The sequence below is a fragment of the Alosa alosa genome, chromosome 5 (assembly GCF_017589495.1).
Source record: "Alosa alosa isolate M-15738 ecotype Scorff River chromosome 5, AALO_Geno_1.1, whole genome shotgun sequence".
Classification (NCBI taxonomy): Eukaryota; Metazoa; Chordata; class Actinopteri; order Clupeiformes; family Clupeidae; genus Alosa; species Alosa alosa.
This window is the reverse complement of record NC_063193.1, coordinates 18,573,555-18,586,542: the sequence shown is the minus strand read 5'-3', so window position 1 is coordinate 18,586,542 and position 12,988 is coordinate 18,573,555. Positions and strand designations below refer to the sequence as shown.

The following is a 12,988-nucleotide window of genomic DNA, read 5'->3' as shown; positions in this document are numbered from 1 at the left end:
TCGGAACTAATGGGTTGCATTTAGCTGGCACTCGGACAGCCTGAGAACTGAGCCTCTCATCAGCTTCTCATTGTCATGCCGAAGATGGAAAACAGAGGTCACACGGTCTTGCTGTATCGACTCCTAGCTGCCCTCACAGTTCTCCATTTATCCTTGAGGTGACCTTGAGGGCAATGGTCATTCATTCCCACGCTCACCTTGTCCTCGCAGGCCTCGTCCAGTATGTCTAGTGCCTCCATGGAGATGGCCTTGTTGTGGTCGTGCAGCTGGGTCACCAGAAGCTCCATGCCCCAGTTGCTGAAGAACTCCACGTTGGCCCGCAGCAGCACCCGAAGGTGCTTGGTGGCGTACATGCGGCAGGTCTGGAGGAGAGGATAGGGCGAGAGGGGGAGAGGATAGAGAGAGAGAGAAATAGAGAAAGAAAAAGAGTGTGAGAGAAATAGAGAAAGAAAGAAAGAAAGAAAGAAAGAAAGAAAGAAAGAAAGAGAGCGAGAGAGAGAGCGAGAGAGAGATAGATACCCACTAATCATTAACATCAACAAAAGAGCACTCAATTTTCTGAATCACCTTAAATCCAGCCCACAAGACAACCTTCATTCTAAAGCCCTCCAAACCCAAGAGCTGAACCCAGAAAAAAGTCCCCTACACCAGTTGTTGCAGAGACTAACTGCCTTACCACACACCCACTCTGATCAGTCTCACAACAACACTGTTTTCCAAAAACCAATCAAGAGTAAACCAAATTATGAAACAATGTAAAGTAGCCTATTTGGAATATTGGAAAGAAGAAACTAAAAATCAAAGTAGATTACAATGCTATCTGTCCCTAAACCGAGAGTATAAAATAGCAGAATATCTTAATACTGTCAGAGATAGAAAACAGAGACTGACCCTAACCAAATACAGGCTAATCATGGCAACCAAATACAGGCTAATCATGGCAACCAAAAGAACACAGAATATGTGGTTACTGCATGACAGGTGAGGTCGAGACAGAGATGCACTTCCTCCTACAATGTACATCCTTCAATCACACAAGAAACCTTTTCTTCAACAAATTTAACTCAGAAATTCCTAATTTTAATGAACTTAATGACATATCAAAATTAAACATATTATTAGGAGAAGGAGATAAAGCATATCTTGCTGCCCAATATATATCAACATGCCACAATCTGAGGGACAATGAGTGACCTATATCACCAAATAAATACACACACACAGACACACACACACAGACACATGCAGACAGGTGCGCACACACGCGTGCACACACACACACACACACACACACAACACACATACAAACACACACACTGCATCATACACTACATTTTACTTTCTTTTACCTATTTATTTTATTCCTATGAAAATCTACTGACATGTATGTGTTCAGATTTATTGTATAACTGCTTTGGCAATATAAGTGAGCTTGTCATGCCAATAAAGCATTCTTGAATTGAATTGAATTGAATTGAATTGAATTGAATTGAGAGAGAGAGAAAGAAAGAGAGAGAGAAAAACACCGTTTGTCACTCAGAAGCAGGTTGACATGGGGACATTGCAACTGAAGTGGAAAAAATGCTGCCTTAGATTACGGTTCTGAGGGCTTATTCAGTTCTTACATCTGTGGCTGCCGTGAGAACCTTTGAGAGAATGACCCGTGGGAGGCCTTCCCGACTGTAGTCCAGCGACGCCACGGTGAGCTTCAGCATGGCGTCCTGGTTCTTCATGGAGCACATGTTCAGCAGGCTGGGGGTCACCAGGGAACAAAGGGCCATTAGAATCACTTCCAACAAGAGGCATCACAATAACCCACGCATGGCTTCAACAGCACAAACAAAGGCTGCTGCTTTGGATTCTGGGTAAGATACGGGCGCTCACCACTGGAAGACGCTGCACTTCTCCAGGACCTTGACGCCGTACGGCTGGGACGACAGTGTGCCCAGGAACAGGAAGTAGTGCTGGCTGAGGGTGTTGAGCAGGCCGTTGCTCTGGAGACTGCGTTCAGGCTTCGCCCCCGAGGTGGACGGGAGCCATTGCACCACGTCCTTCACCAGGTCCTCCAGATACGCCTGCCCTTCCTGAGGAGGACACATGGACACAATAAAGACAATCAGCAAACTTACCAAGCAACAGTGGAAGAGATCTACACATGAAACCAACTGAGAAATGTAATAGATAAATATAAAATACTTGGTTGAGATGCCTAAACTGAAATACGAGAGGAGACCAGACTAATGGAGACTGTTCATTTCAGAGCAACTTGGTCAAAACACAGAAGGATTCATTCTCTTTAGGCGGTACACCCAGAACCATAAAAAGGTACCTTAATATGGCTCTGGGTACACCAAACACTTGGCCTGAGAGTATTTGCTTTGTACTGACCTCCTCAGAGTCCATGAGAAACTCGACAAACTGGCAGCCCACCACGGTCAGCTGCCGGCCCTTGCTGTGGTCCAGCTCAAGGGCAGCGTACAGCTTGCTGCTGGGCTTGTAGAAGTACAGCAGCCGCCGCACAAACCTAAAGAAGAGCGAGATCGGCTCAGTCAATTAGGGTTTCCTGTGTTAGGGGTCTGTTCATCAACAACTATTTGTCATTATTCAACAGGGAGTTGGTGAGTCAAGCTTACCTGTGCATTTGTTCATCTTTGCTGTTTTTGAGGTTAGTGCTTGGCCACTGGGAAAAAGGTTTCAAAGGTTTGGTCAAAAGTTCTGATTAATAAAGTAATCTATTATACAAACAATTTTTATTACGGAACTCCAGGGGGGGGGACTAAAGATTTTTCTTCCATTGTTTAATCATGTTAATCATGTTTAATCATATTATATTACGTCACAGACATATCTGTGTGTCACCTTCAGTATAGTGGAGATCAGGACCCAGCTCCACTCCAGGTTCTGCTTGTGGTTGAGGATCTGACTATCCCTCAAGTTCATCATAAGTGCTTCTTCACTGTCCTGGAAAGACATGGGGCACGGGGGCATGTAAGAACCAATTTGTGACAAACAATCTTCAATAGTTTTGGGGGCCTGGAATTAAATGTGTGTTGTGCAGACTTGCTATAGTATGAAAGGAACATCTGAAGAGAACATTAAGACAAAAGACAACACTAAGGAGATAAGCCACTTAACAGATCATAAGCAATGCCATACATTTCCATACCCTGGAAACTCCAGGGTTCTCGCAAAAGCACAATTTGAATTGTCTCAAACACTTCAAGACACTCTTCGAGACACTCTGGCAATGAGTAATGATGCATGTTACTTTTGCCACTTGTATCGCGGGGAGCCAATCACATCGGTGTATCTGATATAGGCGGGCCAGAGGCGAGCTAAACAGATGACAGTTGTAGTGTTATCCAATTGTGTTTAAGTCCGGAATCAGTCCGTAAACATTGGTCGTATCGTGTTATCCAATTGCGTGCAGTGAGATTTTCAAATGCACGCTTGGTGCCGCCCCTCAAGTTGGGCCATTACATTATTCGTGGCCAGACCCTTAATCTTTCTAGATTACCAGGGTCTGGAATCTCCAGGCTAACATTTCCATACAACACCAACAACACATAGTATAAGTAGTTTCTCCCTTCCCTTCTTTATTGTGTTTTGTTTTTCACACACACACACACACACACACACACACACACACACACACACACACACACCTTAATGGCGTAGATGTCCTTGTGCGTGCGCACAGGCTGCTCCCTGCGGTGCGGTGAAGCCGCGGCCTTGCGGATGATCTGGTCCAGGTACAGGCTGTGGGGCCGGGGGCCTCGCCTCTTCTTCTCATGGAAACGCTTCAGGTGGTTCACCGCTGCACTGGCACGTCTGGGCAAACAGAAACACACTAGAGGTTAAGCACGAGTTAAGATGCTGGAAGATTATGAACTTCTGCATTACGGAGGTGAAAATAGCTTGAGTTACGCAAAATGTCTGCAGCTGTGGCTCAAGTGATGGAGCACAGCGCTAGACATGTCAGACTACTAAGGCACTAACTAGACCACTAAAAAACAGGGAAAGGATCAGACATGTATAATAACCATAATCTAAACGACACAGAATAAAAAAACAGTCTTTTGAAATGTTCCATATTGGTGCTCAGTAAGCTGCGACTCACAGTCTTTTTTCCTGGGTGATTTCAGAGGAGGCAGCCATGTTGATGAGGGTCGGTAAACAATGCAGGTGATGGCTGTGCGTGTGAGGGAGGATTGTGTTGGCCTAAGGGAAACACAAGCACCAAAAAAAAGAAACGTGCTTAAAAAAAAAAAAGAGCCAAACATTTCTGTGAAGTTAGCACTTGTTTCTTAAATGGAACACTTCAACAATGTTAGAGACAGGATAAGGGCTTTTGGTGGGGGTGAGTGTTGAGTGGTGTTACATGACACTCTACCATGTGCAGAAGTTCTCCAAGGAGGATGGTGGATCGCACAGCAATCTGGTCGTCACTGCTGGTGATGACCTCCACAAGACCCTATCATAGGAAACAGTTACTTCAATGAGCCCATAGTCCTCAACACTGCTTTCAAAAAACAAAAACAATAATTTTTGCCACAATGGAATGCAAAATAGCAGGCAGAATTTCCCAACTATTAGCTGTGGCTTATACATTGATTTTGCAAAATTTCTTCAGCTATGAGTTTAATACACAGGGGCTGTTAATATGGTATTAATATGGGTTTGTTTCTTTTAACTTGCATAAAACACTGTCCTGTAGCTTATACACAATGCAGCTAATACACAGGAAATTACTGTATGTATTTTAAAGACACTGCACATACAACGCAGTGGCTAACCATCTCCACCAACTTTCATTAAATGTGGTGGAAGGGTGTAGCATGCACCAAGGAGGAAGCCATTAGAATTTGGAGAGGATCTGAATCACAAGGCGGATCCTCAAATGTAGTTCCACTTTCGTTAACACAAGATTAGCATTCATGTGTCCTTCTGATTAACATCGTTAATGACGGATAACATACCTCCAGAAGTCCACTTGTGATGAAAGCAGATAGTACCAACGCTAGGTAGTTGTCCATGAGGTCAGGCCTAGAACACAAAACCAAAATGTGTTTTTAAACTTGCCCCGTGGGATTGGAGATGATCAACGGTCTGTTTTTGGGCAGGAGACCTCACCTGGACCGGGCCCGATGAGGAAGAACAACCTTGGCCTCAGCCGCCACAAAGCCATCCGAGAGTCTCCAACTGTCCTGAAACCTGCTGGGGTCTGTGAGGAGAGACCGATGAAAAGGTGATCAGGACTTTTGCTGGCCAAACACAAGGCTACTCAGTAGTGCACTGAATGTTGATGAGAGTCTGGTAGGGGGATAGGAGACAGGTAGGCAGGATCTCTCACCAATGCTGTGGAGGGCTTCTTCAAACTCTTCTGTCACGATGGGGACAGGAAGTCGAAAAATTTCATACAACACCTCCAACAACCCTTTCTGTAGGGGGCAAAAGACAAAACTATAAGGATACATGTACACCATTTCATCACCCAGAGAGATGTGTTACACTGTATTGCATATCACATACAGAGTTTCAGTATATGACCGGCCTACTTACTCTTACTTCCATATTTGGTATACAGAGTACACCAATTAGAGACTGTATTCCAGAGTTTCCAGATTTACAAAGGTTAATGATTCCTGCACACAAGAACATATTGTTAACATCTTGAACATGAACTGAATTAAAACAAATCCCCATGCTCATCACCACCACCATCATCATCTATATCATCAACAGTTTAACTGACACCAAAGCCGACTGACATGCTAATTAGTGCAGTATTGAGTGTAACTCACCTGACCAGGAGCGGAAGGCTGCCACGATGGCCATTTTACTGGCTAAAAAACGAGCTTGTTTGTCCTCTCTACAAACACAAACATGGAGAAAAATAGGTCAGTGTTAAATACTTGCAACAAACATTATTGCTGATGTGCCACCAATACCACAGACAACTCACTTGAGCTGGGCTTCGGTCGTGTCTGGATTGTGCCTGTAGTGGAAGTCTGTATAAGGTGCTAGGATTTGCTGGAAAACAGAGGATAATTTGACCATTAACAAAAATAAATAAAGATCTGTATTTATTTCTTGTCACTATTTACTAAAAAAAAAAAGTCTGAGTGTCAAATATGATCCAGTTTTGAGATTCTTCTGTGGATGTATAATTTATCAAACAAACCACCATCAAGGAGAGTGTGGCTACCTGTGGTTTCAAGGTTAACAGAAGTGCAATCGAGCCATTAAATAACGGGGCCTTACCTCCAGGTCGACATCGGACCGTACGTACTGGCGCGTGTGGGGGTGGTTGAGGAGGTGCAGGATAGTGGTGATGAGCGCCTCGTTGATGCGGCTGAGCTGGCAATCGATGACGTTCTTCAGGATGGTGCACAGCCCGCCCCTCTGGGCGACCACCGCGGGGTTCTTCAAGGCTACAGGGGTGGACGAGACGGGACACTATTCCAATACTGGACGCATTTGTGCTACTGACTATAAAAGTATTTAGGTGGAACAACAAAGGGACACTGCAGTAAATGTTCCAACTTGGAGATGAGACCAAAAAAAAATAGAGGACATATTCCTACAGCTGTCGGTGCTTTTACATTTATACAACTTTTGTGAACCATTTATTGCTTTTACATTTTCCACATGAAGGTTTGTTTAGGTCCCAAAACGAAGACCTGTAAAATATTTTTGTTCAATTCCAATCTTTTCATATTTTTTCTTGGATTTTCACTCTATAAATGCATATCTTGGGTGTGATGTTTGACCATTAACATTTTGAAAGCATGCTAGCATACTGAATTATGCTAGCAGTGAGCATGCCTCGCAAACTTTTAACCCTTAAAGGTGTAGGTTTTAGAACATTCTAAGTTCCACAACAATTGAAGGTTCTAAAATTCTATGTTGAATTCAATGAACCCAGATATTCTTTAGAATGTTAATTTCCCAACATTCCCGTCACACCGGTGTGACGGTACTCCTTTAAGGGTTGGTTTAGTCATATCTTCCACTGAGAACATCTCTATTTCCCATCCAGCCGTTTGGGCTGGCTATGAATAATACTTGTCATATTAATGCACAAACATTGCTTCCCAGACAGCCAGGGCAGAAAAAAAATTGAAGACATAGGATTTGAACATAGATATTTTGCAGGTCTTGGTTTTGGGACCCATTAATGATATAGACCAGGTTTAAACAAAATCTGAGGCTGTGCAGCAATAGCCTTGCTGATTTGCCACGGAATGATCCTAAAAGCTTCATAAGGGAACTCCTTTAGGGGGAATACCAACCCAGCTCACAGACGATGGCGATGCAGGCCCGCACCATTGGGTCTCGCTCCTGCAAACCATCATTACCAATGGCGATCAGGGAGTTGGTGACGGAGTTTGGGAAAAGCAGCGCATTCACAGTGATCATCTATGGCAGAGAGGGTTGGGTTGGGGCGGGGCAGGGCGGGGGAAGGAGAGGTCACAGGGTGGAGTTGGAAAGTTGGAGTCATGATACAAAATATAGCTGAAAATTCCATTCCTTAATGTGAACTGACTTGTGTCCTTTCAAGGCTATATATGAATGTGTGGGCACGCACACATATGTACACATTCTCACTCTCTCTCAGTACTGCACACGCACAATGGCAAAATTAGCTGCTCCCCAGAGCAGCCTGAGGCCAGTTTTAATTGAGACATGCTCGGCTGCAACAGGAAGAGAGGCTTGTCATTGTGAGAATTCTGCAGTGCCTAAATAGGCTTACAGTAAAATACAGTCACCATAACCAGCGAAGGCGCCTCATACATGAGCTCTCTGTTTAAAAAAGGAGAGCGTCACAATAACAACAACTCACAGCACAAACAGAGTCATCTCAGTGGCACATGGAGAGGAGAGTGGGCAGGGCCTTACCTTCCTGACCAGCCGCAGAGCTTGCGTCCGTTCCACCTCATTACTCTGCTTGATATCGATGCACCTAGAGGGTGTTTGTATAGAGATATCAGAAATGACCTTGAGTTGAATCATATTTAGCAACATGACAACAATGTACTATCCAGTGATGATAATTATATAACGACTGAAATTCAATACCATATTCAAATAAGGTCTATTGGCTTGATGGCTAAATACATTAGCACAAAAGCATCCAACAGAAGCCAAAAAAAGAAGGAAGAACTCTGGGCACATTTCACGTTGATGCACGCGCACTGATAGGAAAGGAGACAGGGAAGGGAAAAACATCACCGTGGCACTGAGGAATTATCAAAGAGGACACTTGTCTCTAGTCTATTTTAAGCACTAGCCGACCATTAATGAGATTTGCAAACTCAATGATCTAGTTTGACACATTCTCCATGGCTCCCATGTGATTGCGTTCACATGCTTTCTCCCTGGCCCTCACCAGAGTGCGCAAAGCTCTGACAAAACGACCGAATCTACACCAAGCTGACCCTTCTATTCTACCTTGCCTTTTCTTTTATTACTTTTTTTACTACTTTTGCCTTTGTTTGTTTTTTTTGTTTGTTGTTGTTTACTAATTCTTTATTTTTAAATGATTTTACCTTGTGTGTTTTATGTTTTCTTTTTATTATGATCTTTACCTTTTTTTTGACCTTTTTACTTGAATTGACCGTACGAAACTGGGCGAAATGAGCAAAAATAAGCCAAGAGAATGAATGGAACAGAATCAGTAATGAGCATTCACAAAACCCTTCATCTAGGGTCCAGCTTGTTGGGGCTCACCGGGAGATTAGGTAGTCCACCTGCAGCCGGAGGATCCTCTGCAGCACGCTGCTGTCCCTCATGAGGTAGCGCAGGGCCCGCAGGCCCGCCGCACGCACCTCCTTAGCCTCGTTGAGGAGCGCCAGCCGCAGGCTAGAGAGAGAGAGAGAGAGAGAGAGAGAGAGAGAGAGAGAGAGAGAGAGAGAGAGAGAGAGAGAGAGAGAGAGAGAGAGAGAGAGAGAGAGAGACATGTATTGCTTTTCACAACTTTGGTTTGTCATTTATTGCTTTTATATTTTCAATATTTTGGTTCTATAAAGACAAGGTGTTCCTTAAGAGCTTTGTAATGCAACTCCTTTTTAGGAAATACCAATAGGAGGTAAAAATGTTCATATCTTCCATTATACATATGTAATCTAGCTGGGTCTATGAACAGTGAACCCAACCTTTCCACTTTGTTTGGTCTGACGCATTATACTAAGCTTCTCCACAACAAAATGAATGCACATCTAGGTCACAATTAGTGACTAAACGGCTCTGCCGACTATTTTTAATCCAAAGTCATTTGCATTGGAGGAAGAGCACATGGCTTAAGGTACCTCTGGCCTTGAACATCTTACCCATGCTGGTGACATCATGTTCCACACAAAAATAAAGAATAATTCATCTGACAAACTGCCATAGCAGACAGACAAAACTCACCAGATAATTATTTCTTCATATGTAAACCCCAATGTCTTCACACAGTGACCAGTGCTGCAGAGAAGCTAAGGGGACAACAACGCAGAAATCAGTGTCACAAGAACACAAAGAGCATTATTTAATCAAAAAACCCAGTACTCTCTGATCTATGTATTCCTCCTCGAGCGTTTCATGTCTGAGACACAGTGTGAAACACATGTCAGTAGACTCCATTGTGTGTCTTAGCACAGAACATCATAAAATGCAATATAAAGTCTGTGTGAAATGTGCTTTTGGGCTTTAAAAAGCTCCCTCAGACATGGCTTGAGGACTTGTTGTGGCAACAGGGCACTTGCGGGGTACAGAGTTCAGCCCCTCGTGCCAGTCCTGTGTACTCTTGTGTGTTGTTTGGATCAATGCTGATGTCAGAGCAAAAAGTAGGCTATGGGGAGTGGCCTGGACATGTGACACTGGGGGGATTTAGTCACCCCATTCCAGGCAGGACCCCTTAAAAGGGGATGCGGGCTAATGCGCCCTCCCCATCAGACAGAGTGGGAACCGGGGAATCAGGTGCACAGAGATGACTCGGCCGTTCCGGAGGCTCCACATGCCCGGCTCTGGACTAGAGTCAGAGAGTGCTGAGTGCTGCGCATATCTCCTAGTTCCATGGGAACTTTGGGTAATGGTGGTGTATACTGTGTAATAATGGGAGTTTGGCAACTTGTGTGCTGAGAAATGTGAGATGCTGTATAGTTAGAATCCAACAAACATGAAAGAGGAAAACAGCACGTGCAAAAACAAAACATATCTTTTGGCAAAACACATGGGAAGCTATTCGATTAAATCTGCAATTTTAAAAGGCCTGATGAAATTGTCAGTGGTCACTATAAATTTCAGATGTTGGTTATAAATACTTTCATATGCTCCAGGTCTTATTTTGAACTCCAATTCTTCAACTAATGTTGAAGAATTACAGAAGATCTGGGATTACAAAAGCACCACTGCCACAATGTGTGTCCAACATACTCATCTCAATAAAAAGTGTGTTTTAATTCAAATGTTATCATATGCTGCAATAAACTTAAAACAACCGTGCTGAGCAATGTCATCAGGGTTAGACAGACAATGAACAGGTTATGGCTAAACGGTTTTGGGAAATCTAATTACGATTTGTTTTTCTGACAAATATAGCAACTGCATTGCAAGTCAAACTTCAGTAAAATATTCCCCATATAATATATTCCTTGAATCTGATATAGTCATAGTCAGAAATAGTCTGAAATAATGTCCATAATCTTGTCTAATTGGGCAAGACCAGCTCTAGTTTTTCTTGCTGTTTTTGCTATACATTCATCATACCAGCCTGTGGTGCATTTCCAAGTTGCTAGTTCGTTGTGCTGCTTCAGGAGGTAACAACTGCTTGACACAACAGGTTTCCATTATACCTTTGTTTGCACGTCACTTAAATCCAAAATACTCGCAAATAATGAGTCACGAGCTGTACAATTGGTTTCAGCCTTCTTAATTTGCTGATTACATTAGTAGAAATTGCCATTTCAATAAACAATTGATTAATCTTTCAGCCCTTGACCAAGTAAAAAACATGAATGAAATTTCACCAAATTAAACTAAATAACATATGTTCAACAGTGCTTGCGATATAGCAGTTTGTGCACCGAATGCTAGCAGTTGTATTCTGTGCCATTCACGTTGCTAGAAGCAATCCTTTCTGAGGATGGCCATAAAATTAATTGCATAGATAGATACCTTTGCATGCCAGTCATTGCTACTCTACATGACATAATCAGCTGTCTTGGTAAACCTAGACTAGGGTTTGTGTACTACCCACCATATGTACTAGAGTTAGAAGTGACGACATTTCACAAGTTATGGGTTGTCACAAGCCATCAGCATGGACAACGGGATCACAGGAAAATACCTACGTTTGTTTGTTTATGTCTTGGTGTCACGGGTACGCTGGCGGGTACGCCGCTCCGTCCGCATCTTTTGTCTTATGTATCAATGTGTGGAGCGCTTTGGGTTGCGTGCATGTTAAATGCGCTATACAAATATAACTAACTTGACTTGAAGCCAGCATGTACAATGGGACCACAGGAAAAGACCTATGTCGGGGGAACTCAGATGGCTTACCTTAATGAAATTGTTCAGATGGCCTAGTTTCCGCATGTTAGAGACTCCATGTGGCTTGGCTACATTCTGAAGGATTTCACGCATGATATCGGAGGGCACTGGCATAAAAAAATGTCAGACAGACAAGACTTGTTTACATAAAGCAGGCATAATCCTTGCATTTGTGGTATACACTTCATTCGCACAAATTATGCTAGATAATAACATGATACACAACTGGTTCGTTATCTTAACATGCGTCAAATCATTCAGTATTCACAAAACGTGGCTTAACGTTGTGGTCCCAGAACGTGCAACATATATAGATGTTAGCCCCGACTAGAAAACCAAATGCATCTTATGGATCGTCTTAGCTTGTCTAGTACAAGCCTGAGTATAGCCAAAGCGTTTGCCTGCATAGGTTACTCCAAATGTGTTCTTAGCCTCCTTGGTGTGACTGGATGCAAAGTCTCAGTGACTTGCCAAGTTATTTCATTGCCTAACCAAGAAGTGAAAGCATAATGATACAACTAAATGTGGGTATCATGGCAAATTACTAAAATTAAGGATTTTTTCTCAGTGCAAACGGAATGCAGCATTTGACACAAGATAGGGGCGTTGCTCTGATAGTGAAGCTCTCTGTAACGTTAGCTTTTAAGCTAACGGCTAGTTCAAAATCACAAAATCACCATCAGTGTCTCAATGTGACAAGTGCATGTACTGCGCCAACTAGCTAGTTGATTTAGCGAGCGAAGATAGCGGTTGCAGACATCTCGACAAAACCCAAACAATTCATTCAACAAGGTCGGCGTTAACAAGCAGTCAGCATTACCCCAGAATAATGTAGTGGGCATTAATACATTGCGTGGAACACATAACATTTTTATTCAAAATCTTGAATTATTACTAAATAATACAAATGTAACGTTGAATTACTATCCACCCAACAGTATCTGATGTGGTTTACACAGACCTGAAAAAGTCTAGTAATGTGGGTGTGCGAAGCTGCCCGCATCGATCTAGCTAGTAAAGCTAACCAGAACTAGCTATGAAAGGACTGGGAATTAATGAATAACATGACGCTTCTTGTGTGAACGCGTTTAACTGACTACCACTCCCAACGAATAAAGCATCCGTCTGTCACAAGTGGCCTGCAAATAAATTTGTATTGTACTGATTTCAGTCCTGCAGTCATCTGGCTAGCCACTAGCTATACCCGCTAGCTAGTTGTTACCTCTAGTGAGATCCAGCGGTACGTTTTCCTCTCCACTGTCATTGCGACCTGTCAAAGGAAATCAACAAAAACGTACTGAACGCAAATTATCAGCTCGGTAATTGAAACACCACAACAACTTTTATTTTGTCATAATTTATCAGTGCTAGTCGATCATATTTACATCGTTTATCTCGCAATCGGACACTTCGGATAGGACGGCCGCGGACGCTTGCCGCCATGTTCCCAGGG

The 12,988-nt window shown here is 43.1% G+C and overlaps 1 protein-coding gene across 1 annotated transcript in view; it reads right to left on the bottom strand.

The window, feature by feature from the left end:
* rictora (RPTOR independent companion of MTOR, complex 2 a) overlaps positions 1 to 12,988 on the bottom strand; it is a 25,533-nt gene extending 12,545 nt beyond the window's left edge. The window contains exons 1-23 of the mRNA XM_048244307.1: positions 12,921 to 12,988; positions 12,758 to 12,805; positions 11,545 to 11,642; positions 9,415 to 9,479; positions 8,734 to 8,865; positions 7,903 to 7,966; positions 7,296 to 7,422; positions 6,265 to 6,434; positions 5,966 to 6,033; positions 5,805 to 5,872; positions 5,563 to 5,645; positions 5,354 to 5,441; positions 5,134 to 5,224; positions 4,980 to 5,046; positions 4,394 to 4,474; positions 4,121 to 4,221; positions 3,666 to 3,831; positions 2,860 to 2,961; positions 2,634 to 2,680; positions 2,389 to 2,524; positions 1,885 to 2,084; positions 1,626 to 1,752; positions 198 to 362 (exon numbers count right to left, since the gene is read on the bottom strand). Coding sequence (XP_048100264.1) covers positions 198 to 362; positions 1,626 to 1,752; positions 1,885 to 2,084; positions 2,389 to 2,524; positions 2,634 to 2,680; positions 2,860 to 2,961; positions 3,666 to 3,831; positions 4,121 to 4,221; positions 4,394 to 4,474; positions 4,980 to 5,046; positions 5,134 to 5,224; positions 5,354 to 5,441; positions 5,563 to 5,645; positions 5,805 to 5,872; positions 5,966 to 6,033; positions 6,265 to 6,434; positions 7,296 to 7,422; positions 7,903 to 7,966; positions 8,734 to 8,865; positions 9,415 to 9,479; positions 11,545 to 11,642; positions 12,758 to 12,805; positions 12,921 to 12,978 — 2,352 coding nt within the window. The 5' untranslated portion in view covers positions 12,979 to 12,988. The remainder of the gene's footprint in view (positions 1 to 197; positions 363 to 1,625; positions 1,753 to 1,884; positions 2,085 to 2,388; positions 2,525 to 2,633; positions 2,681 to 2,859; positions 2,962 to 3,665; positions 3,832 to 4,120; positions 4,222 to 4,393; positions 4,475 to 4,979; positions 5,047 to 5,133; positions 5,225 to 5,353; positions 5,442 to 5,562; positions 5,646 to 5,804; positions 5,873 to 5,965; positions 6,034 to 6,264; positions 6,435 to 7,295; positions 7,423 to 7,902; positions 7,967 to 8,733; positions 8,866 to 9,414; positions 9,480 to 11,544; positions 11,643 to 12,757; positions 12,806 to 12,920) is intronic.